Source organism: Dasypus novemcinctus, chromosome 31 (genome assembly GCF_030445035.2).
Source record: "Dasypus novemcinctus isolate mDasNov1 chromosome 31, mDasNov1.1.hap2, whole genome shotgun sequence".
Classification (NCBI taxonomy): Eukaryota; Metazoa; Chordata; class Mammalia; order Cingulata; family Dasypodidae; genus Dasypus; species Dasypus novemcinctus.
Window position 1 is genome coordinate 36,602,504 of NC_080703.1, and position 27,652 is coordinate 36,630,155.

At 38.7% G+C, this 27,652-nt stretch overlaps 1 protein-coding gene across 3 annotated transcripts in view; it reads left to right on the top strand.

Annotated features, from left to right (window-relative positions):
• ZNF385D (zinc finger protein 385D) overlaps positions 1–27,652 on the top strand; it is a 994,621-nt gene that overhangs the window by 847,509 nt on the left and 119,460 nt on the right. For all 3 annotated transcript variants that reach the window (XM_004449034.4, XM_004449035.5, XM_004449036.4), the window contains one exon: positions 3,432–3,542. In XM_004449034.4, coding sequence (XP_004449091.2) covers positions 3,432–3,542 — 111 coding nt within the window. The remainder of the gene's footprint in view (positions 1–3,431; positions 3,543–27,652) is intronic.

Sequence of the window (27,652 nt, forward strand, 5' to 3'; positions counted from 1 at the left end):
CTATTAGTTCCTGGAGACAACCCCACCCATACGACTTTCTTTCTGAACAGAGTGTTTGATTATAATGGTAAGTAATGGTATGTTTGCTCAAAATGCTCAGAGTGGCTGTTCCCGTGTCCTCTGATGTAATAGTAGATGCTGCTTTCACCTACATGGCATGTGGTCTCATTTAACTATTTCACAACAGAACTGGTTGTTATTTAGGTTTAACCATCTCATAGTTCCTTGTTGCAAATGTTTTCATAGGTATGTATACACAGATATTATCTAAGTAAATATTAACATTTATGTTCATTAATAAAGATGTTGAACTTTTGTCATTTTGTCATACTAGATTCCTAAAATGGTGTAATTAATTTGATGGTGTAACTATGGTTTCTGAAATCCAATTTAAAAAATTCAGCTAAGTGTTGTGTTGTTGTGTTTTGTTTTGTTTTTAAGTGTACTGGGAAATAAAATAGTCTGTAAAGAAGAATATATTACTTTGTATTTCAAATCTGATTTTCATAGCCACAGTGATAAGAGCATCATTCAATTCAAACAAAAGAATTAAATCTAGACAATATGCCACATTTGCATAAAGTATCTAGTTCTAAAATGCCTCCTACACAAATTTGGAATGAACATAGTCACTGCCTCCCCAGTGTTACTAATAGACCAAAATAATATTCTGACCACCAATATATAATAAAAACTCAGTAGTGGGTATTTTCAGAGATCATCTTAAATGTGCATAAAGGGTATCAATATGTATTTCATTTTTATTTCTAAATACCTTCATAAGAGGTCTTCAGTATTATTAATGGGTTACAGGAATAATTCATCTTATTGCCTGATAGAAATGAGCCCCATTTATGCACAGAATAGATGCAACAGAAACGTGTCAAGGCAACTACCTCTGAGCAAGTGACCTCTTCCTGCTTTTAATTTTTCTTTCTGCTGCTGACTTAAAGGATGATTATCCCCTAGTGTTCTTTGTGGTCCTTGTCATAGAAGCTTTGTGATGCCATTTTTAAGGTGGTGTAAGGTGATTCTGGGGCAGAATGAGAAGCAGCCTTCTTTTTGGGGTGGCTCCTGGCTTTTTCAAGCTCTGTGCATTGCCGTTTCAGTACTGAGGAAGTAGAGGTGACGGAGGGCGGACGGAGGGTTGGAAGCTTACGGTGTGGGGTTCTTGGCAGTATGTAGAGAGAACAAGCCTGTTTCATTTCCTGTAGTCTTTTGTACTAGTAGCCTATAGCAGGCACAAGCTAAGGAAGAGAGATGCCATCATTTTAACTTAGTTTTGATGTTTGGATTAAGACACTGAAATGAATTAATCAAGGAATGAGCTTAAATTGTGTTATAGGATACGAAAATATCATAGAATTTACAGGAAGCACCTCAGATATTCATCAGCTGCAAATGTGTAAACAAATTATGGTATATCCATACAAAGGAATATAGAAAGGACCAAATTATTGATACGTGCAACAACATAGATGCATCTCAAAAGCATTATACTGAGAAAGAAGCCAAGCCCAAAAGACCACATACTCTTTGATTTCATTTATATGAACTTCTAGAAAAGGCAAAAATAGAGTGACAGAAAGCAGATCCAGGGGTTATGAGTGGGAAGCAAGTATTGACTGAAGAGGGACAGGCAACAAGTTGGGGGGGTAGGTAATGGAAATGTTTTATATGATATTATTCATGACAGAATCAAACTGTGAAATCTCATCAAATTGTGCACTTAAAATTGGTGAATTTTACTATATACAAATTATACGTCCACAAAACTGGTTGAAAAGAAAATATGATGGAATTTATCAGTAATGGGGGAGAGGATGCCAGAATTTGTTAATGCATAATAAGGACCTGGAAAATTGTGGAGACAGCTTATTTTTCATCTAGAATCAGAGCAAAGATTAACATCAGATAATAAATTTAAAGGGACAGGCGGAAAATCAAAATGGTTAAACCCATGAGCAATCAGTGTAACTATTTAACATGTAAATCACTTAGCCCAATGCTTAGCACATAGGAGGGACTCAATAAATGCTGGGTGTGTTATTAAAATTGTTGATGTTGTCATTGTTACTACATGGAGCAGTCTAGTAAGAGTGCCTGCACAACCCAACAGAGGTTGTGCCTACCGATGGAGAGAGTCTGAGTTAAGTGATTCCAGTCATTTGAAATACACAAAAGGAGATGGAATTTTTCTATGACTTGCTCAGGGAAATTAATGAATTATAATGTGTCACAAGAGCTGAATATTAGAACATCCATTTCTCAGACACAGTCTTAGTTTTCTTTTGTGGTGAAATCACTGCTGAGCTATCTCAGCCCACTGTGAGGACTATTACCAGAGCTTCGTCTCGAACAAGATTTACGAGTTCCAAAGTCTCTTCCATTCAACTGAAGTCATGGCTGTGTATCTAATTTAAAAAAATTGCGAAATGTGTTTTTGACCACATAAGAAATGAGTCCTGTGCCAGCAGTGACGACAGGCTCATGTTAACATGACATTCACATGTGTTGCAGCAGAGAAAATATAATCGCCAATGTTTATGGACTTCGTAAGATGTCCCATACGGATTGTGTTCGGTAAATTTCATGATTCATCATATTTAAACCTCATCACAACCTTAAGAGTTAAACCCAGATGTGCAGAGTCTCAGGAGCATTAAGAAGCAGATCAAGGTTTTGATGTGACTCTAACAGTTGAGAATCACGGGGTGGTTGGGGGGGTACAGGCAAAGCCTAGTGAGGGACATTGATTTTTTTCAGGACTGGATTGTAGACATTACAGTTTTGGTATTGTTTGTCCTGTCCTGGGGATGGGATGGAAAGAGTCTGACCCAGACTCTCTGAACCCCAAATAATAAGCCAACAGGAAGGCAATGTATTGGGCCAATAGCTGATTGAGGAATTAATTAACTGCGCTATATGTCTGACTTTTTAGAAAGCAGTATTTGAATATTATATTCTTAGGGAGTAAAAAAAAACCAAACAGCCTAAGGTTGATGTTGAATAATGATGTGATATTTTAATAGCTGCTCAACTGACCAAGCCTATTTTGAGGTCCATTTTTGGGCAATGGTATAGACAAATCTTTGTGTAAGGGTGCTAGCATTAGCAATATTCTGAGTTTGGATAATACCTTTAATTATAATTAAGGATTATCAAACTGAGACAATTGTTGATCCTAAGTGAGAAAAATGATCAGTGAGTAGACTATAATGGGTACATTTATCATTTCCTTCTCACAATGAGTTTCAGGTTTATTTTTGTCTATTTTCCAAGAAAGTAGGAATGCCATTTCTTAGAATAAAAATGTTCTTTACAATGTGAGCAGTAGATTGAAGCTGTGCAGATTGACTCTTTAATGAAATAGGCAACATTCCAATGGAACTGACGAGCTTTATTTCTATTTTTTTTCCCCCTTATTACAGATGGACCCAATTCAGAAAGCTGTAATAAATCACACATTCGGGGTTCCTCTTCCTCATCGAAGAAAACAAATCATATCATGCAACATTTGCCAGCTGAGATTTAATTCCGATGTAAGTTTATCATTTAATATTCACTAAAAAATGTATTATGCTGTTCTAATCTTGGAGCAGAGATTGCATAAACATTTTTCTCTCCAATAACTGAGCTTGTCAAAATTCAAAGATAACATTTTAACTCCTTATGCACTTTAATTTTGGAGTTTATTATGTTGTTTGTCTCTTTACATGGAGAAATCACCTATACAATCTAAGATACTTGCTGTTCAATGGTATTTTTTTAGTCTCTTGGGAATGCTAAACTTAGCTAATGTATTTTTGATTTTAGAGAATAGTCAAGTTTAGGACTAATAAGGCTCCGAGTAGGTCACACCTCTGAATGAAGGTAGGTCCCAAGATTTTGGCTTTGAAAATTCTATCTTCCTTAGGAGCCCTGATTGCAGGTTGGCCCTTGTGTCCATAATTATACTGTTGTTGAAGCTCCCAAGTTACTGTTCCAGAAGGAGTGTTAGCATTTTACCATAGAGTCCTAAAGATCTCAAACAGTCAAACCCCAGAAGAATAGAACTTAACTGAGAACCTGACCAATAGGGAGTCTTGGTGGACCTGACCAGCGCTTTTCAAGTGGCTCACAGAGTTCCTTTTCCAAGGGTCAGGGCAGACTCTGTGTCCATTACAGTGATGTTGGTTTTCAAATAGCACCCTTCCAAACCTGCCTTGGTGTGGCGTTGGTCCTGTGGGCTTCAGGAAATGCTGGTTTGAAAGGAATAGGATTTGGAGACTCGGTTCCATGCTCTGGGCAGACAGGGGACCCCATGCTATCAAAATAGACTCTCCAAGATGCCATTATTTTGTCCTAAATTGATATACCTACAGAGTGGAAATGACAAAGAGATCTTGATTCTGGAGAACTTCAGACCATCTAGTATTTAATCTCCCAGGCAAGTAGATCCCTTTGATGCTCTGGTAATGGCGATAGGATATTAGGCACAGGACATAAATGTGGCACAAAGAAAGTAGAGGGTTACTTTTTTGATAAGGATAGCTACTGACTCCTGAACTCATACCTACTAGGGCAATCATTATGTAGTTTTGTAACATTCCTTTGGATGACTTAACTTCTCTGTGTTTTGAGACACAATGGTGTTGGCTGCTATAAAGTAGAAAACATGGAACATTTGTGGCAATTTACTTGAAAGAAGGTATTTTTTGGTTTTCCTTGTTTTTTAATTTTGAGCACCTTGATTTGATTTTAATTAATTTACCATAGGGTTGTTCAATTTATTAACAATAAAATATTTTCAAGTGATGAATATTGCATCATGATTTCTTCTAGCTATTGTTAAAGGAGAGCCCTTCTAGTATGTAAGAGTTATGAGCTCAATAGCTGCAATTTTGATCATTTCTAAATAATCAGCAAACATTCATATGGTTCCATAATTGTCCTTTAAAGTGGCTCCTCCTGAGTTCCTTTGCTCCTTAAGTCATACTGATATTTCACTCTGGAACTGGTCCGAGAATGATGCATAAGTCTTCAGGGAGCCATTTTGCTAACTTCTTACATCTGATGGGGCTATTTCACATATCCCCACCTGCCAATGATTTCAGTGTCAATATTTCCTGTATTAAGAAAACTTCCTGTAAACCAGGCATCCAAAAGAAACGTCATGGTCGTTGAACCCAATCTCCCACTCAGTACAAGAATTCCATTTACATATCCAAACTAAATCTTTTTTTTTTTATCAGTTGCTGTAATGATTCACTCATCACATCAAGAGTGTGGTTCCATGTTTTGAACATCTCTAATCCTATGTCTGGATATGAAAATAATGTTTCTGGGACTCTAGAAGTATTGTCAGATATACTATAGGAAACACATACATATTTATAGTCATGCTCACTCATTAACATACTTCTTTGCTCAAGTGTAATCATATTTCCTTGATAAGAAATATTAACCATTAATTTTCCTAATGAAATTTCAAGGTGATCTGGGAACCAGTGTGTGCTTATTAGGGAAAACAGCCTCTTCATTCTCACACCTTTGCTATCAGGGCTCTGAAGCATACGGTAAAAGGAAATGGACTCAGTCTTGGGCTAATCGGTCTGCTTCATAATTAAACTTTTCCAGACATGCCCCTTACTAAGTGGACACTGTATTAGTTTCCTTTTGCTGTTGTAACAAATTACTTCAAATTTAGTGACTTAAATAACAAAAATATCATCCCACAGCATTGGAGATCCAAAGCCCCAAATGGGTCGCCCTGGTCTAAAATCTGGGTACCAACAGTGTTGTGTTCTTTCTGAAGGCTTTAGCAAAGAAACCGCTTCCTTACATTTTCTAGCTTCTAGAGGCCACCTGCATTCCTTGGCCTGTGACCTACTTTCTTCTTAAGCACAGCAATGACTGGTCGAGTCCTTGTCCCACCAACCCCTCCCACGTTCGCCCTTCTGTCCCCCTCTTCAACATATTAGGACCCTTGTTATTACATTGGGTCCACCTGGATAATCCAGGACCAGCTCCCCAGTTTACATTGGGTCCACCTGGATAATCCAAGACCAGCTCCCCAGTTTACATTGGGTCCACCTGGATAATCCAAGACCAGCTCCCCAGTTTAAGTCCAGCTGATTAGCAACCTTCTTTCCATCTGCCACCAAATGCCCCTTTGCCAGGGAAAGAAACATTTTCATAGATTCCAGGGATTATGGCACGGATATGTTTAGAAGGGAATTATTCTGTCTACGACAGCTATTTCAGTTTGGTGTTTAAATTAAGTTTGAACCGAGCCCCATGACCACCTCCCTATATTAGAAAGTTATCCTGGCCAGGATAACTTTGCTCTATATAAATTGGATATGTGAATTCACTGCCCTCACATTTTTCTTCTCTATACTGTGCAAATTCTAAAAGATGGTTTTAATTTTTAAAGAAATAGGAAGTCCAATATTGTTAAGGATTTAAATTACATAGCAACATTTTAAGCATGTTTTATAATCAAACCATGCTCACTGCTGAATTGAAATACAGGAGTGGAACTTCCTTAGAGACTTAAAAAATGTTTGTAGCACTATTATGTCAATAAGGGCAACTAATGTGCTGAAAACATTAGGTTTATTTACTTATCGACTGGTCATATCCATAAATACCAATTTCATAAAATATTTAGATAACTCAATTGGAGTTAACATCCATATACAAAAAAGTAACCTTAAATAAAAAAGAAATAATTTATAAAATCTTACTGATAATTTTTTTACCTCAAGAAAGACTCTTTAATGCCAATACAGCTGCAATTTTGCCTTTTCTAGGTAAGTCTGGAATTTGTTTTTTGGTTTCCATTCTTAAACCTAGACTCCTACCAGTAAAGTAACACTATAATTCAGTGGGATGCTTGGTCCAATCCTCTACATGGGAAAGTATTTTTGCCTTTTGAACCTTTTTTACATTTCTAAGCTTCTTCCCCTTCCAATGAAATCATAGCTCGTTGTTCTATTCATCTCTAGGGCATAGAAATTCAATTTCCTTTCTATCTAAACTTTTATTTATTGTATATTTCTTTTTTCCTTATTATTTTAAATATATGTACATAATATTTTTAGAGAAGTTGTAGGTTTACAGAACCACCTCCCTATTATTAGCACCCTGCATTAGTGTGGTGACTTTGCGACAATTATTGAAAGAATGTTACTATACTTGTACTATTAATTATAGCCTGCAGAGTTTGCATTAGGATTCGTGGTTGTGTTGTACAGTCCTTTTTTATTTTAATTTTTATTTTATTAACATAAATACAACCTAAAATTTCTCTTTTTAACCATACTCAAATATAAAATTCAGGGCTTTTAATTACCTTGACAATATTGTGCTACTGTCACCACCATCCATTACCAAAACTTTTCCATCACCCCAAACAGAAATTCTCTACCAGTTAAGCATTAACTCCCCATTTCCTACCCCTACTTTAGCCCCTGGTAACCTGTATTCTAGTTTCTGACTCCCTGAATTTGCATATTTGATGTTATTTATTTAATTTTTTACCCTTCATTTTGTAAACGCTATAGTTTGGCGACACGCCATATCTGTTCATTGTATAGTACATTTTCCATTTTTGATCCTGCAGATATCCTAAAAAATGGAATCAATTATATCATATGCATTTAAAATCAGATAACCTTTTATGGTGTAGGCTTTTTCTTGAAAAAAAAACTCTTTTCTTTATTCGTATGGGCTATGCAAAAAGGTCCAATTAAAAACTGAGAAGTTCTAATTTGGTCAATAATTATATCAATATCTTCATATAATCATAAATTACCATGTGGCCTGGGCAAGTTAGTACATATACCTTTGAAAGATGACTTACTATGATTCTAGCAATGGAAGAAATTGTATCATTGATGTGGAGACAGTGGCCATTGGAGTTGCTGAAGGCAGGGAGAAGGACAAAGAGGTGTAATATGGGGGCATTTTGGGGACTTGGAGTTCTCCTGAATGATATGGCAGGGACAGATGCAGGACGTTATATATCCTGCCATAACCTACTAAATGAAGTGGGAAAGAATGTAAACTATAATCCATGCTGTGTAGCAGTGCTCCAAAATGTATTCATCAATTGCAATTAATGTGCCATGCTAATGAAAGAAATTGTTGATGTGGGAAAAGTGGGGGGGGGGATGGGGAATGGGGCATAGGAGAATCCCCTATATTTTTTAACGTAACATTTTGTGTGATCTATGTGTCTTTTAAAAATAAACAAACAATATAGTTTTTAAAAAATAAAAGAAAGAAAGACAACTTACATCAAGGCCACCATGCACGTGCAATTTCCAAGTGAAGCAGACAATGACTACCCGGATTGTCTTTAGATGAGAAAATAAGATCTCAGTCCCCAAGCTAAGGAACAAAAAGATGGGAGGATCAAAGAGTCATTGTGTGTGACTTCTAGCAATGTAATTTCATGATATGCTAGAGATAGAACTCTTTTGCTAAGTTCACACGTCAGATCTGAGGTGCAGAGGATGTAGGTGACAGCGCATGGCCACCTGCACAGCAACTGGCAGGGCGGGGCAATGTCTACCTTCTCTGCTCTTCTGCCTCCTGTCATCGTGGTAGGACAGCAAGACCTTCTAGCGGCTATTACAGTAATGGCATGGGGGAAGTTCTCTGTGCTTCCTTACGTCAGGCAGACCTGGAGAGAGGGCTGAAGTCCTGTCATTTACAGAACTAACTGGATATAGTTACCACTGTTGTGGAAAAAAATTCACTGGCTGGGAGGCATCCGCAAAGTAGGGTCCGCTCAAATAGCATCAACCGTGTTCAGTCATACTCACCATCCAAAAAGAGGCATGCTAAAAATTTAAATATAAATTCAAATTACTGAACCATAGCATGGTAGCAACCTATCCTTTATAACTCAGGACTGTCAAACATTAATTACTTTGGGCCACTGCTTGATAAACCAGAAGGGAACAAAAAAAATCTCATTAGGAGATAACGTTGCTTGGAGGGCTCAGACCTCTCCAAAGGAGGTCTTAGGACCATCGCAACATGCTTGATAAATTTACCAGTGGGATTATAAAATAGAAATTGTAATTATTGCTCTGCATTTTAGAAACCAGAAATGTAGTGAAACTAAACACCGTGTCTGAATTTTAGTTCATATCTCTTACTCATTACTACCATAACCAAATGTGGCAAAATAGTGATGAAGATGCTGATATGAGGTTTTTCTTTTTGTCCTACCAATGAACCAAATAGCTAATAAATGTTTTAAACCTTACACCGAAAGGCACATCTTATTATTTAAATCAGCATTATTTATGGGGGCTAATATTTTAAGAAAGTACAACTTATTGAGAAGGGAAAGCAAAAGCTAGAAATAGTGGTTGTATTGGGGTTGAAAGACTGTTCTTTTACTTGTACTTTTATTTTCTGAATTTCCTTTAGAAGCATGTTCTACTTTTATAAAGGAAAAAGGGATTGTTGCATCCACTATCCTGTTTTGGTTTTCAAGTGGCAAGTTTTGTTCTGAATTATAAATCCGTTTTGATGGCATCAGTAGCAATATCTTTTTTTTTTTTCTTTCCTATTTCTATTATCTGGCAATGCCTGCTGTTTACAAACATGTGCAGGAGATGCCCTAGAAATTATTTTAGCATTTTATTGTGTATTCTAGGAGAAAGATTAATAAAAAATCTGTGCATGTAGGATGTGCAACTAATCCCCAAGCCAAAAGCAGCATACAGGGAAGCAGAGTGAAATGGTAGGAAAATCATCTGATCAGGAATTAGACAACCTGTTGTGTAGATCTACCTTCTCACTTGGCTGTGTGACCTTGGATCCATTGTTGAGCTTACAGGATCTGCAGTCATCTCATTTAAAATGACTAGTCACACCTTCCACTAATACGTGTGCATTTGGATTATAAACCATACAGTGAATGAAATAGGAAGGCCCTTATTATTTTGGGGGATAAATAATGCAGGTATAATTGTTTTTGTTTCCTCTGATTGTTAAATTATTTGTTAAGAAATATACAAATTTAAAAGTATCTTCTAGAAAGCATTTAAAGTGATTCTACCCTGTTTAAAGTGTTTGCATTTGGCATATTTATGTGTGAAGAAAAGGCACTCAGTCCTGGTAAATCTTGACCTTGTAAAAAATGCCAGGACAACGTGTCCCTGAAAGAACTGCCTCCGTTTAAAACTCTCAACCTCTTCGACTCTATTGCTACTGCTGCTGTGTCTCAGAGGAGCTTCTGGGAGACCCAGTTTGAGATGAAATTTTCAGGGGGCCTTGAAACGTCTCTCGTAAGAGAGTGTCCTCTCTTAGTCTCCGGGACTAACTGGAACTCCTTGGAGCTCTTTGGCCTGAGCCCCATGGTCTGCCCACTGAGTGCTTTTCCTCCTTCAAAAGCATGGCTTTCACGGAGCCACCCAGCCTCTGGCTCTGGAACCTGATGAGGCACCCATGGGCCACCAGGGATACCTGCGAGGAACAAGCTCGCCCGTGTGTGGTGCTGCACTGTAGGTTGTGGCCATGTTTGAAACACCTGGCTGAGATGTCCTTTTTGACGGGCTTATCCACTGAGTGGACACTGGAGACCCATTTCATCTTTCAGCTTTACCAGCTCCTGCTTCCTGAATTCCTATCAGGAATTCTCTGACAATGAAACTTGGACAGGAAGAGGCCAAGCCAGAAATACTGGGCCTGGCTGTGAAAGATTTCAGGAAAGAAGGCGCCAACCAAGGGCAAAGGGCTTTATTTAAGCAGTGTGCTTCTTCAGGTGTCTTTTAAAAATAAAGCTCCAACTAGAGGGACATTTTAGGGCCCCCAGGAATCAGGCTTTGATACTCTAGAGTTTTATCCCTGGATAAAATGAAGAGGAAGAGACAGAGAAGAGAGAAGTCTTTATAAAAAGTCAGTATTTCTTTGAGATTTTTTTCTTTATAAACAAAGGGAAACGAAATAACAAAATTGACTTCTAGACCTGGACAATTTGACCTTGAAAGTCTTGAAAGAAAAAGGTTTAGATTGGGCTAGTAGGGGCAAAGTGATATTTGTATTTATGGAATTCTGTGAGCAACTCAGAGAATTGTTATCCCGGGGAGTTGAGATGTCTGTGATCATTCTGTCCATTTTGTGCATTTTGTAGATGGAGAAACCAAAGGCTAGAGTATTTAGTTGATGTTTTCAAGATCTCTAAGCCATTGGAACATCTTGGAGGACTAGAAAGTGGGCTCTTGAGTCTCAGTATAGTGTTTTATTCATAAGGAAAACTGATGTTGAGACGTGCATTGGCACCAGCTGAGAGTTGTCAAGTGAGGCAATTGGTCACTCAAGTTCTACATGCAACGTAGACGTTAATCAAGGGTGATGGCCGTACTACACTCGGATTGCTGGAAAATAGAAACCTATTTCAAAATTGAGAGTCACTTAAAGGGCAATCCTGTTGTAGTGAGTGAGTACTGAAGGAGGAAGAAGAGGGCATGCACTGGGAACCTATTTCTTCAGTGAGGCCACCTACTGAGCAGGTAGAGTTTGGGAGATAAGCATGCACAGGACGTGGAAGAACAGAATACTGTGGGGAAGGGTTGAAAGTAGGGAAGAAAAAGGTGTATTTCCAACTAAGTGAACTAACTAGTTGTCTATGGGTCCCCAGAGGATGAGGCAAGAAGCGTCTTTTTTTTTTCTTAGGAGGTACAGGGGATTGAACCCAGGACCTTGTACGTACAAAGCAGGTGCTCAACCACTGAGCTACACGCATTCCGAGAAGCCTCTGAATGCTAGGAACTGTAGGAAAGCGCTACAAGGTTTAGGTTATTGCTTATAAATTTTTTTTTCTTTCTTTTTTTTCAAATTCTACTCAATTTATTCATTTTTTAAAAAATATTACATTCAAAAAACATGAGGTCCCCATTCACCCCCACCGCCTCCCCCACCACTCCCCCCACAGTAACACTCTCCCCCATCATCAGGACACATCCATTGCATCTGGTGAGTACATCTCTGGGCATCGCTGCACCCCATGGCTTGTGGTCCACACCATAGACCACACTCTCCCACGTTCCATCCAGTGGGCCATGGGAGGACATACAATGTCTGGCAATTGTCCCTGGAGCACCACCCAGGACAACTCCAAGTCCCGAAAATGCCTCCACATCTCATCTTCCTCCCATTTCCTGCACCCAGCAGACACCATGGCCACTTTTTCCACACCAATGCCACATTTTCTCGATTATTAACCACAATAGTTCATGAATAGAATATCATTAAGTCCACTCTAATCCTTACTATATTCCTCCTTCCTGTGGACCTTGGCTTGGTTGTGTCCTATAAATATTGAATGAGTAAACAAACGAAGTGCTAACAATCAGAAACATTTTCCATTATTGCCATTCCAAGGAAATGAATTTAGAAATAGGAATATCTAAGTTTCAGCTTCAAGTGGGGCATTCAGAATAATTGATACATTTTAATAAAAATGAATTTTAGGCTTCCTTTTCCTCAGCTTACTCCCTCTGCAATGCAGGAGTCATATCTTAAGCAACTGGTTCCCTGGAAATCTGAAAATGAAAATTCGCATGTCTTCAAAGGGCAATGAATAAATGGAATTAGACGTGAGCCTGGCCTGGAAACTGGTTCTTATGCCTGCAGATCTTGCCTTCACTATACTACTGTCAAAAATCCCTAACTTTTAAATTTATGATTATACCCGAAGATTCAGAGCATGCCAGGAACCTCATCACTGTTTGATTATGTCTTTGTTAGATGTGGAATAAAACCTTTCCTGTAACCCAGTTGCCCAGAACTAGCTTGTTATACTTCTCTTATATACATTTCATCAATTGTTTTGTATTTTTTTTGTAACTCTATATATTTCTCAAGAGATTACTAGGCACAAACAAAACTCAAGGAAACCAAAAGTAGAAACTAGATTAATTATCACCATTGATGGATGGTCTCAGAACTAAAATTTACTCATCCTTCCCATTCATTGTAGTGACTTTATCAGGACCATTGCCTTTTTTCTTATATTTCACTATAGTTTCAGAATTTGATATGTCATCAGTTTCGCCATAACATTGAGTTCTGAAAACTAGAACAGTAGCGAGATTTATATCTCTCATAAAGTAGTCTTCCTCAAAGTAGCTTTCAAAGTTGATAATTTTTAGTATATTATGATCATGATGATGATGGTGATGTTTCTGCCTTCTCAATTCAAAAGAAAGCATTGAATCTATTATTTCCTTATTATTATATTTATTATATAATGTATATATAAATATATATTAATATAATATCATGTTAACTTTTTCCAATTTTGAGTGCAGTTATTGTAAAATTAAAATCATATGGTTTACAATTCAGTGAATATTCAGTACTCCTCTGTTCCCAGATAGAGGTGTAAAGTAATTTTGGGAGAAGGTAAATTCTCTTGTCTGTTTTTGTAATATTTTTATTTTTGTGGCCCTTTGTATCCTTCCTTTTCTGACAGCCTCTGCTTGTTATTGCATCTTTCCTGCAGTTCTGTTCTCTGTATTAGTTGATGAGAGTAATTGTGATGAAATATATTACTTTTCCCAGGTGTCCTCATAACCAAAAATCTTCATATACATGAAACGAACCTACCCATTCATTTTACCTTGTTCACATTAAAAGCTTCTTACGATAAGTGGCTATTTGGTTTGATCATGAGCTTGAGGAGAACCCAGGACACGTGTTATAAATTGCACACCACATTTGTTATGAACTGCATTGCTAGAATTTCTTATGTGGCATGAGAAACTGTCACCACCATTTGAAAAGCTGAATTTATTCTGTCGTATTCTCTGGATCTCTGTACTGTCCAGCTACTTCTATGGAACATTGTGGTCACACCCAACATTCTGATCTAGAGTCACCTTTTCCAAGCCTGCCAAACCTCATTTTAAAAAGGGAAATATTGCCTTTGGAACCTTTTGTCTCAGCAGAAATGCATGTTTTGATGTAAATCGAATCAGATAGTGGTCAAAGTTGTGGTCGTTGGGGAAACTCCTTGTGAGGAGGGTACCGAGGGGAACAAATGGAGGCAGCGTATGTTGCGAAAGTTTAATTTTCTGGGTCCATGTGTGATTTTCAGTGATACTTTGTGTGTTCAGAGTAGAGAAATCTTTTAATAATTACACATGTAACATTGAGGGTATATGGTCTACTATTTATTAGACCTAAATGTGCTTTAAAATTCCTTACTTTGGAAATCTGTGGAGATGGATATCTGGTAAATTTATTCTTTTCAGGTTTTTTGGTATATTAGGTCCATCTGTATAACTTTAAACATTCTTTTAAATTCCTTTATAAATAAGGTTTCAGAAGGTAGTCTCTGAACAGGTTTTATGCATTTCCCAAGCAGAGCTTATTTTCTCGCATCAGCGAACTTGTCATGATAATCAACTTTTTTGTCCCAACCATCAATCACTCTTGATTACAGCTGGGTAGAAGTTCTGTTCTGTTGATCAGCTCATCAGTGCACATAATATTACACCTGGAGGCCAGTACAAATCATCCCTCAATGGGAAAAGCATTTTCCTTCAAGGCCCTTGTCGATGGTTTTATCATTTACATTTGGGTCTCATTGAGTTGTCATGTCTCTTTGGCTCTCTCTCTCTCTCCTCTCTCTCTCTTTCTCTCATATCTCATATAAAATAGCCTCAAAATAGCTTTCAAAGTTCGGTTGAGAATTTTTAGTATATTATTATTATAATCCTGCCTTTGCCTTCTCAATTCTAAAGAAAGCACCGAATCTGTTGTTTCCTTATCATGGTAACTTTTTCCAATTTTAATGCAGTTATTGTAGAAATTAAAATCCTATGAATTACAATTCAATGAATATTCAGTACTTCTGTAAAAAACAGTTTCGCATATGTTTGACTGGAATGTTTACAAGTCTAATTTTGTTGCTTTTTAATGGTTTCCTAAATTCTTTTTTTGTTTTGTTTTGGCTTGGGGAATATTTATCTTTCATTGTCATCTTATTTTAATTAACACTGACTAACTTTCTTCGTGGTTTAAAAGACATTAAGAAGTGAATGTTTTAAAGCAAATTGCTCAAGGTCAGTATTACTCTTGCACTGTATCTATAATATATGGTATATGCAGTACAAATATTTATTTCTCTAAGCCAACTCATATTTCTTAAAACAGTAGAATTTTCAGAGCAGTTACTAGAGCAATGATAAAACCTTATATAATAAAATATTTATTGATTTCATAAAGTACTTAAAATAAATATTTGATTAAATAAACATTTAATATGTTCTTTGTGGATTCCATAAAGATTCTCTTTTCCTGTTTCTTGTATTTTGTTATATTTTTATTATTTTATAATTCTGGAATAATAATTTAGAGGATCACAAAACATATTTTAACATTTACAGTGTAGAACATACAGAAAACAGAACAGAAAAGATTATAGGATATTGTAGATTTTATTAGAAATCACACCTTTTCTATTAAAAAAAATCGTGAAATTTCTTCTGTGGTTGGATTTCCTATGTCAATGATATATTTCTATTCATGAACTTAATAAGCCAATAATGACAGAGTGCTGCGTTTTCCTTAAATATAGGCATTTAGACATTATTAGTTCTTACTCTGATCTGTGAGACGAAACGAGGGCAGATGGCATCAATTATGGAGAAAATAATATATTTAGAAACAAAGGCCATGCAACAATGAATGGTACATTGTTTTTTGAGGAGCTGAGCTAAATGCTCAAACTGGTTCTTTGATACTGCCATGTCTTGAATCTTCCTGGCATAGGGGTGAATCACTTTCATCAAGAGGTTCCTTTGTCATTATGCAGGTTTAATAATCAACATCAAAATTTTGTGGTACTCACTGGTTTCTCCTTATTAGCAATCAGCAGACTGGATCTTCTGAAAAGTAGATCTATTAGTTCATTTCTTCTTAGCCCAGAGAAACTACTCAAAAGATTTGCCACAAGGAACCTGTCATCTGCGTGTACTGGGTGATTTTTATATGGGAACTACCTGAACTTTTCTTTTTTTTAAAGATTTATTTGTTTATTTATTTCTCTACCCCTGACCCCGATTGTCTGTCCTCTGTGTCTATTTGCTGCATTTCTTTGTCCGCTTCTGTTGTTGTCAGCAGCACAGGAATCTGTGTTTCTTTTTGTTGCGTCATCTTGTTGTGTCAGCTCTCCATGTGTGCGGTGCCATTCCTGGGCAGGCTGCACTTTATTTCGTGCTGGGGGGCTCTCCTTACGGGGCGCACTCCTTATGCGTGGGGCTCCCCTACGCTGGGGGGACACCCTAACCACTGGGCCAAGTCCGCTTCCCTACCTGAACTTTTAAAGAGTAGCTAATAGCTTAAGACCTAATGCCTTACTTTGAAAATCAGCCTAACAAAATTGGCAGTGCTGGTATTGTATATACATATATGACATGCAAATTTACTGAAAAATGTATTACAACTGTTGGATATGAAATGATAGAACTTTATTTTAAATAAATAACTCATGTAAGAGTTTTCTTTCTTTTTCCCTTTTTCTTTTGTTCCTAAATAGTTCTCTCCCCCTGGGGATGTTTAGCTCACATTGTAATTTTATTAGCACATTAAATGTTGGCAGAAAACTTGAAGCAGATTTTGGGAAGTGACACTTCTATGATGAGATCCAGTTACTAAAATTTTGACCCTGTCATCTCCTCTAACTTGAAACACATTATCAATCTTTAAATTGAAAAGTACCAAGAATGAAAACCTCGGTGTACAAAGAGACTCCATGCAAGGCATTTTATGGACAGAACCAAGTGTTTTGTTGTTGTTTATTTGTTTTTTTAAACAAACTCCTAGGCCACTGAAGAGGATTAAAAGGGTGAAGGTTAGCTTATTTCACAACTTAGTCATATTTCTTGAAGTGACATATTCTCTACAGCAGGTTTCCCATTCTGGTTCATAGAAGTCTTGCTTCAGTATCTGGAGGTGGAGGAGGGAATAAGTTATCCGAGTAGATGCTAAGACTCACCACCAAGCCAGGTAGGTCTTCACTGTCTCAGGGCGCGACCAGAGAGTCAACACTTCAGCAGCTTCTTAGGCCATTCTGATGTCCAGCCAGGCTTGGAAACTATTATTTAGACTCTTGTAATTGGCTAGAGGGAGCCCATGCATGTTCTCGTGGTTGTTTAGGGGAAAAGGATGATGGAGGAAATATAGGGACTGTTCATAGAGAGGACTCTATGGAGGACACATTAATGTCTGGTGACTCATTTTAGGGACTCTCTTGCATGAAGCCTCAAAGTCCTTACACTCTCTAACCTTGCTGTCTTTACTTGGCAATACTCTTAACTTTACTTAACTCTTACCCCAGTCCTACACCTACACGCTGAACGTGGCTGGAGAAAACCATTTCACCATGCTGAATGGTCTTATTTTAAATTAATGGCCACTAACCCAAAGTGGCCTCTTACTGCTCCCCAACAGTCATACTTTGTTTCCCAAGTCCACTTACATTCCCACTCTTCTACTTTTGTCTTTTCTCCTCAACCTTCCAACACATATTCCTCTATGCTAATTCTTAGCTGATGACCTTGTATCCTATTTCACTGGAAAAAGTAAAGCGATCAGAAGGGATCTTCATCAACGTCTTCTCGCTGCCAGCAGCTATGACCATTTACTCTACCTTTCCTCTTTTATTCAAATCCATCCCCTCTGAGAACGACTGCCTCCTCCATAAATTCACTGCAACATTTCTCCCTCTCTCCAGCATTCTAAGTTTTCTTCTTGACTAGGTCGTTCTCATTCACATACAAATATACTGTCATGAAAGTGTCCCTTGGTCCTACTTATCCTCTCAATTGAAAAGCTCTGTCCTCAGTTCTACCCCTACCTGACACTCTTTCCTTTGTGCATGTGGGCTCAACTGGAACCGTGAACATGTACAAAAGGGTTGTCAGAAGGCACAGTATGGGTTGTCTGAGTCTGCCAGGCTGCGGTCACACACACCACAGACTAGTTCTCTAGTTCTGGTCCTAAGCAACAAGGCTTTACTGGCTCACAGTTTCAGGGGCCAGAAGGCTTGCTTCTTCCCAGTTTGGGTGTCCTTGGCAATCCTTGGGTTCCTTGGCTCTCCCATCACAGGTCCTCTCCTTCTCATCAGGCTTCCATTTCCTCCAGTCTTCGGCTGCTCCCATGGCTTTCTCTATATCTGAATTTCTTCTGCTTATAAAGGACTTCAGGCGGTGGACGTGGCCCAGTGGTTAGGGCGTCTGCCTACCACATGGTTCAAACCCCGGGCCTCCTTGACCCGTGTGGAGCTGGCCCACGCGCAGTGCTGATGCGCCCCTGCCACGCAGGGGTGTCCCCCGCATAGGGGAGCCCCATGCACAAGGAGCGCACCCCGTAAGGAGAGCCGTCCAGCGTGAAAGAAAGTGCAGCCTGCCCAGGAATGGCGCCGCACACATGGAGAACTGACACAAGATGATGCGACAAAAAGAAACAGATGCCCGTGCCGCTGACAACAACAGAAGCAGACAAAGAAAATGCAGCAAATAGATACAGAGAGCAGACAACTGGGGTGTTGGGGGGTGGGGAAGGGGAGAGAAATAAATAAATAAATAAATCTTTTTAAAAATTTTAAAAAAATGAAAATAAAGGACTTCAGCAATCAGATAAAGGGAGGCCCTCATTCCACGGGGTCACACCTTAACTAAAACAACATCCTCAGGAGATCCTTTCCCATTTCCAATAGGTTCCCACCCTCAGAGGAATGTAGATTAAGAACCTGTGGTTTTAGGGTTTAGGTAGGTTTCATTCAACCTACCACACAGGTTAAGAGAGCTTTTAGTCTAAAATACAAAGTTAAATTATTTCAATGCAGTTTTCCTCTACTGTTGCGGGAAACTGGCTTACCTGTTCCCTGTTTGTTGCACTTGTCCCCAGCTACTGTAAACGTTGCCATGCTGATGAGGAACAGCTGCTTTGGAGTTCTTAATAAATATGATGTGGAATCTAGGGTGGAGGCTCGCAGTTCCCAAAGCTGTGAGCCCCCTGGTTCCATCTTTGATTTCTCTCTCGTGTTTCTCTCCATCCTTTATTTCTGGAAATTCTGCGTCGCCTTCCCTTCGAGGCAACCGATTGCTGACTTAGCGCAGCACTCTACTGTATACAAAACCAAGCGGTAAGGGGTCGGGCTAAAATGAGCACATCTTCCTTTTCTAATCCTTTACTCGTGAGAGCAGTTTCCCCTTTTATTTTAATAATCCTTTGAATTGATTTGAAGTTCCAAAATAACCATTTTTCGTGCCTAACGAAACAGGAAAAGATAGAGATGTAAATTTTGCTATTGTGTTAACTCTGGCATTTGACAAAAATATTGCTCAAAGTCCAGATTTCTTCAGTAACTCAGTGGAATAATAAGCAACTTCCTAATAACCCTGGGGTGAGTATTTTCAAAGATTTTCTTCAACTGAAGAGAGGAGGATCAAAGGTATTGAATCATTCAGCGAACTCTTCATGTATTAGCATTCTAGAAGGTCACTGTTAGTAGTTAGATGAATAAAAAGAAAAAACTCTATTAATCTTAATTGATAATGGATACCTAGAGTACCATGATGATTCTTTAGAGGCAGAATGAATGGGGCAGGTGCTGGCGCCACTACTTCCTTGACATGGACTTCTAGGCAAATTGTTACATCTCCATTGCCATGTCTTTTAGATGATTTAGGCTAGAGTAGTGCAATCCTAGATACCAGAGAGACATAACTGAAACTTAGTCTACATTTCTGTCTTCTGATCTCAATCTTGCTTGCATGGAGAAGAGAAATGAGGCATATTTTAAAAGCCTGGACCCTCTTTCCATGGGATGCCAATATTCTCTCTAGGGATGGTTGCTTAAAAGAAAACACACACACACACAATGGCAGCTAAATAGTTCTTCCTCCCTAGTTCTAGAGGGCACCAGAGGTGTCTTTCATGAACTGTTGCTTCAAGAGTCATCCATCACCACAGCAGCTTTCCATAGATTAAGAACTCCATTTGCATTCTAAATTATTTTTTCCAACAGCTGCTGTAAGCTAACTTGGCTGTAAGCTAAGAGTTTGCATTTGATCATCTGCCAGTGAAGATCATAAAATCATCTTGGCAACAGAATTTAGGAAAAGAGGTCTCCTCCGCCCAGCTGTGCTTATCCGAGTTAGCAGCATGTGCAGTAGCACTCCTTCAGCTCTTTCTGCCTCTCTGGTCAGCATGGGAGTGATTTGCTGCTGGTAACCGTTGAATTTAGTTCCAGTTCCTTTGTCAAAAGAAGTGTCCCACCTTTTGCTGCATATATGGGAGGTGGGAGTTGGATGGGAGGAATGCATTTTGTCTGCTACCGTAAATATGCTAGTGTTGGAATAATCTGCTTGAATCTTTGAATCTTGATACATCACCGAAACACAGTATTTCAGTCTTGCACCTAGTCCGCGATTCAGTTCAGATGAGAAAGGGGTTGTTTCCAGGTTGTTATTTACTCCAGCTTTGTGAAATGGAAAAACTAAGAGATCTGGATCTGGCTAATCCTCATTCAGCTCTTATTAGTGATATGATTGTGAGCAAAATTTTTATAACTTCTGTTAGTCTCCAATTCTCGCTTGTACAATGATTGTGATAATGTTGTTATATAAAATGATTCTGAGGATTTAAGGGGCTATTGTAAGCAAAGAAGTACATGCCTGGTAGGTACTTAGGGTTAATTTTCTTTCCTCCTTGATTTTGGCATGAAAATAATATTGTTTTTGATACTCAGTATATGTCCGAAATCACAAATTAGGTGACGGCGGTAAAGATTGCTTGATGTCCAATTTCTATCTTTCTTCATCAGTCACATAACTGAGTGTTAGTTGGATTTATTGCTTATTAAAACAAAGTCAGCATTTCTCAGTTTTCCTTGATGGTTAGAAGTAGCCTTATGATACATATACTGTAGTTCTGAGATACTTCCTATTCTGGTCAATGGGAATGAGTGGTGTGTGCAACTTCCAGGAAGTTCTTAGAAAAATAGAGTATGCCCTTCCAATTCCATTTTATCTGGATTGCAGATGTGATGGCTGGATCTGGAACATCCATTTTGGGACTTGGGGTACAAGTTTCATGTTGAGGATTTGGGAGGACTCTGATAGAGCAAGCCTGGATCTCAATGCTCATAGAGTTTTTTAACAACTCAAGACTATCTAGAGTTACGTGAGAGACAAACTATCTTATTTCATCACATACTACTTAGGCTTTCTGTTCCTCATTTTACTTTTGTTACCTTATTGCCAATGTAGTCTATCCTTTTGGCTAATTTTTTCTTCAGTAAAATTTTGAACATGCATATTCATTTACATATTATAGATATATTAATTATTGGATATATGTATAGACTTACTATAAATTTATAGTAAATGAACTTTAGAGGTTGATTCTGGGTTTTTCTCTCTTGTTTCCTAATCCTAAGCCACAAGGGCTTGTGTATAAATGGAAGCTTGACTTATCATTTTTCAAAAAATGGTATCCAGTGAATTACTGTTTAGGTATCAGGCAGTTGGAATTTTGAGTCATATAGATTGATAATAGACGTAAAGCCATAGTTATAAGTAAATTTGCAGGCTGTTGACAGATTCTCCAATGGTTTGCCTCCATAGGATTAGTGGAAGATGACTAGCATTCAAATACTCACTGAACCAATATGTGCCACGGTGAAGAGTGGCCTTTATTTTCAAACGAGGCAGTTATTATGGGCAAAAAAAAAAACAAACAGGCAATTTCCAGTGCTGAGCAGTAGCTTGGTACTTGTGGTTTTCTAAACAGGGAGAGGTTTCTGGTGTCAGCAGCTCATGTGACAGACCGATGATGAAGAGACTTCCTCTGCCCGTGTTAAATGGTGAGCTACTTATTTCCCAGTCCATCGGGAAGATTTAGAGCCGTAGCCTACAGGGCGAGGGCCACCTGCTCTTTCTCTTACTGCTGGTTTGGTAGTAATTCAGGGACCTGTGATGATTGTGGCCTTGTTTGTCAGTGTAGCTGCATGCATAACGCATCAATTTATGGCAGAGAGTATACCTATCCATATGGAATTCAGAACCAGAGTTTGAATCACAAGATCTTTAACTCTCAGATTTCTGGACTTATCTAAGACAGTTTCACAAAAATCTTCAAAATCAGAGGCTAATGATACAGTAGAATGCCTGTAATGAATTTTATAGGCAACTTGCCGCTGTGAAATGCGTTGATTTACTACCTTAGGACTGTTGTGTGTTCCTTGAATATGCAGCACATAGAATAGTGCCTGGCCATTGAAGGCACTCAGTAAATGCTGAATAAACTCATTTTATGCTGGGCTGAATTAGAGAGGGATAAATGGAAATGTGAAGAAGGAAGATGAGCCTGGCGGTTGCTGGCTATGTTTACATTTTTATCTGGAGGAATTTACCCAGCAGATTATGGATCAATAATAGATGTAAACTTTTATATAAATGCTACCTACATATGATACAGTTATGGGTGTGTAGAATTTTAATTTAAAAGTATTTTTCAGCAGGTTTGGGGAATTCATACTGGAGCTATGGCCTGAGAGAAACCCAAATTCCCCATCTTTATTTTAAAATGTAGTTATCAGAAATTTATATACTCTAGTTAAATGTAATTCTTCAGTCACCTAAATTTTTGAGATTTGCACTATTGATCACTCTATATAATCAAATTTACCCTCTAGTATCCTTCCTTAATACATCTTTAATGTACCCCTCTTTCCCCACCCCCACTGACATATTAGTAAAAGCTTATGAAATTGGTATTTTTATAGGTAAAAAAAAAAAGGTCAAATCCAGGCAATTTAATATGGTGTGTACATTTGGGCATGCAGATATGTTTTGGTTGTTCTAATGGCAATGCAGAGTGGGAGAGGCACATTTGATCTGAAAGCAATTTACCCTTTTTTAATTTTTATATTTGGGAGTTAGAAACTCTCTAGAAGTCTCCTTACTCATCTAGCTTGCTCTCTGTGTCATAATAGTCAGCACAACCTGCATAATAGTGGCTACTACTATCACACACTGAGAGCTTAATATTTGTAAATTCACCATCTCCATTAATTGTCTTGATGCCAAGCTCCATGAACACGGGGAGGGAGTCAGTGTTCTGTACCACTGTATCTCCAGAATCCAGGACAGAGATCAGCACATGGCAGAGATTCTAACAACAGCTGGTGCCAGAGTGAAAGAATGAATAAGCTTGGCTTGTTTCTCCCACTCTGCCTATGGGAAGCCTGAGATGGTAAAAGGTTATTGTCAGCACTGCCAGCAAGTGAGCCAGCGTGGAGCTGGGACTGGAGCTCAGGTCTCTGACCCCAAAATTCATCCGTATCAGTACAACATAGTGTCTCACTGTAGTCACCACTGAAGGGAAGATACAGGTTTGGGCAGTTTGCCCTGTAATTTTGTTTCCTGTTTTCTCTAAAGATGTTTTGAAAATGTGACACGCATCTGAATTCTAAGTGTAGAGAAAAAATGAGGCAGCAGGAGTTGACACGGTGCGATGACAGTCAAGGCAGGATTTATTCTTGAGAAAAAGCAAATGCATCATTTATTGTTCCCTCAAAAAAAGAAAAGAAAAAAATAAATCCAGAGCACTTCTTTTCAAGGAAACTTAACAAACATTAAAATGTTCAGGGAAGAAGAAATGAAACATTTCTGAAACACTATGTATCTTTCGTCTCTCTTTTCTTTAATATACTAGGATAAATACTTGTAATGTTTTAACTAAAAGGGATCTCTGAAAGCATCCAATTGGGTGTTGTTGTTTTTCCCATTCTTCTCCTTGAGCCTTAAGGGTCCCACTGAAAGTGCTCAGTAACCATCAAGAAGGATCAACCCACAAATGTGGGAGAGTCTGTTAGTCAGCCAAAGGGGTGCTGAAGCAAAGTACCAGAAATCTGTTGGCTTTATAAAAGGTATTTATTTGGACTAGAAGCTTACAGTTACAAGGCCCTAAAGAGTCCAACTAAAGGTACCATAAGAGGTATTCTGTCACCCAAACTCTGTAGCCACGTGTTGAAGCAAGATGGCGGGTGATGGCTGCGAGGGTTCAGTCTTCCTTCTTCCTCCTAAGGCTCCATGGTCCCAGCTTCTTCCGACACCAGCTGTAGGTTGGCATAAGGCTTGTCTCTCTCCCTGGTGCTCGTTTCTTTCCAGGCTCAGCTGCTCTGGTGTCTCCACAAGGTCCACTGTAAACCATCAGGCTCCTCTCTCTTCTTGGGACTTTTGCCATGTCTAATGAGCTGTCTCTCTTCCTCTGAGTTCTTCTCTGTTTGTCTACTTCAGTGTGAGAGTCTGTTTTATCCCCAAGGGGGCTGGGACTCAATGCTAGTCGCACTCTAATGACGTGGTTGGACCACAGCCCTAATCTTAATATAATTTAATCAGACAACTCAGCTAAATCTAATACAATCAGAGGGTATCACGCCCAGAGGAAGTGACCAGTTTACAAACATAAGCAATATCTCCTTTTGGAATACATAAATAATCTCAGCTGCTTCAGGGAGGAAGGGCCAAGACATTGAGGTGCTCTTCTCCCCCTAGTTCCACCTGTCCATAGCCTGTACGAGAGCAGCTACTCTTTATTCTGTATTAAATATAGGTCAGACTAATTTCTTTGCAAGAACTTGAAGAACATAACATTGGGAAGGGAAGGTCGAGCCCCTTGCCAGGAAGAATATATATTAGATAACTATACTTATTCACAAATATTTTCACCTCTTCTGTCTAGTTAGCTCTTAGACCATAAAGAGTCCTCTTTGAATGGAAATTAGGGACTCTCTCCCCCTTGATTTCCTATTTTGCTCTTTTTTTGGTCCAGCAATCTCCCAGCAAGCTGTTTTCCCTGCACTTCCCCCAGTAGTGGCCCTTAGCTGTCTCTTTCTATCCTGTTTCCTTTTTTAGGTGGAACTGGACTAGGGGAGGGATCTTTAGTCTGGCTCCTCTCTGCTCTGGAGAGGGGACTTAGATCTCTCAAATTCCTTAGAATGAGACACCCACGGAACACACTTTTCTTGCTAATGCTGAGGGGCTCTTTTAATGCAAGACTTGGAAGTTATTATCTAAGCTCTCTTAGTATCTTCTGTTCCTACCTTACTAAGATTGCTAATGTGTCCTCTTTAATTAAGTTTGCTTAGAAATGAGTGTGGGAGTTGGGTAGAGAAAAAACTATTGCTTCTACAGAAGAGTTCTAATGTGATAATGAATGAGTTCATTCCAGGACGGACACCTAAGGACTCTTATTCAAATCCAGTCTTCACTCAAAGGACTGAAATTTCACTCATCTCATTTGATCCTCACAAAGCAAAGAAGAGCTTTTCCTATAATAATTTTACAAATGCAGAGACTAAGATTTGAAGGATAAGAAACTTGCTCAAGGTCACATGGTCCATGAGTGGAAAGCCAGAATGGAAATTAAGGACCATTCAAACTATACCCAGATTCCTTCCATTTTACTTAGAGCAGGAGATATACCGAATACTTAGCTTATAGGCTTAGGGTCCAGATCATCTAGGTTGTGTTAAGATTCGTACCAAGATTTATGCCTTGGTTGCATTTACATACCTGTTGTAAGGCAATATTTCTTATCTTCACTTGAAGACAGTGAAAATGAATGGAGGTTTACAAAAGAGACTTGAGATTACAGATAAAATTCATGTTAAGATTGGAAGAAAAGAATCACAAGTTCATCTCTGTGTCTCCTGGAAGGATGCTTTTAAAAAATGAGTAAATGATTTTTTAATGCCTTCTAAATGTGTGATTAGAAGGACAGCCAGTGAAAATGAACACACAGGAGCAAGCTACAGATCTGAAGGGATCCCGAAATAAATGTAGTACTTATATTTAAAGTGCATAATATGAAAGTCTTTGGGAATTTTTGTTAATCATTCGTAGATAGGAAGGAAGAGGGTCTTTTGATTTAGTCCATCAAAGTCAAGTCCCCAGAATCTAAAATTCCATGGCCTTTAGCAAAAAGACATAACCTGGCTTGGATGCAATACTGAGAAAACCCTCAGTTATGTTCTGTCTCTGGCTTCAGAGAGAACATGGGGAGACTGGTTATGCTGAGCATACCAGGAAAATATTGACTTAATAAGAATGGACAAGGAAGGATGTGCAAAAGGCAATTTGGGTCTTCCCAGATCTGTAGCTTCTCCTAGGTATTTCTTCACTCCAGCATATATGCAAAGAAATACCAAAGAGAGCCTAAGAAAGCTCTATTACATTCTTGCCTTCTGTAAAGGATTTGTAGATTTTTCAGAGCACTTTTGGTGCTGCATTTAGGAAAAGATAAGCTCAAAACAAATTTCACAATTTTGTGCTTATCTGCACACAGGCCTTCTCTACTTTCATTGGGAATCCTGTGCTTAACTAGGTTTAGGACATAATAATAGGTAGATGCCTTTGTTGGTTTAATATAACGAAACAGGCTTTTGACGGTGGCTTCCTGTCAAATCCAAAATAAGTGTTTTCAATCCCCTGGCACATGGATCCTCCCACGGGTGATTCAGGGATCCAGGCCCTTCCATCTTGTGATTATAGCAACTTTCACCTGCAGTTTCAAGGGGGCTCTGCTTGCCTTCTTCAAGCAGATGCAGGGGAGAGAGCCTGGGAAACTGTGCTTACAAGATTTTAATGAACTAGGACTAGACGGGTTGCAGATCACCTCCAGTGACATTCCTTGGCTAGCACTCAATCATGTAGCCACTTCCACTTAACTAAAGAGAAATCTGGTCTAGCTGCATTCTAAAAAGGAAGAAGGAAAGTTCTGTCTTCAATGAGACCTTGATGTAGTGCTAGAGAACAACAAAAATTATTCAGTCTGGTTTCTGGGGTGAAAGATCAGGCAGTCCTAGAAGAAAGTGGGAAATCTGCTAGCAATAAGTTACTTTTTTTAATCCTCTTTCCCCTTCCTTTAGTCATTCTTCCTTCTTCACACATATCTCCATAGGAAACAGATATTTTTAAAAAATTCTTCCGGATGTGATGGAACACTCATGGGCTTTGAAGAGAGGGAGAAACCTGGTTTCAGTCTTAGCTATTTTGTTAACTGCCTGATCCTAAGGGCAAGTCACTTAAACCTTGTCAACTTCCGTTTCCTCATCTTTATAAAGCGCATAATAGAACCTGCTTTTTAAGAGAGCTAAGGACGTTACATAATGTCTCGTCAAGACTACACACTTCATATTAGTTGGCAAATATTTGGTAGCCATTGTTCTCATTGGTATACCTTGGCCCTCTTTGATCCCTGTTCTAGTTTGTTAGGCTCCAAAATGCGGTATGCCAGAAATGGGTTCGCTTTTACAAGAGGGATTTATTAACTTTCCAGCTTGCAGTTCTGTGGCCATAAAAATGTCCAGATCAAGGCATCAGCAGGCGAAGTTTCTTCCCCAAAGACTGGATGCCAGTGATCCTAGACCCCTCTGAATCTGCTGGTCTCTCCCTTCTCATCTGGGATTTGTTGCTTTCAGCTTCTGGCTTCAATGACTTTCTCTCTGTCCCTCCCTCCGTCTTCACCCCATTTACAAAGGACTCTAATAAGAGGATTAAGACTCACCCTGGATTATGCCTTACTGAAATAACCTAATCTAAAGGTCCCATTCCATCCACAATAG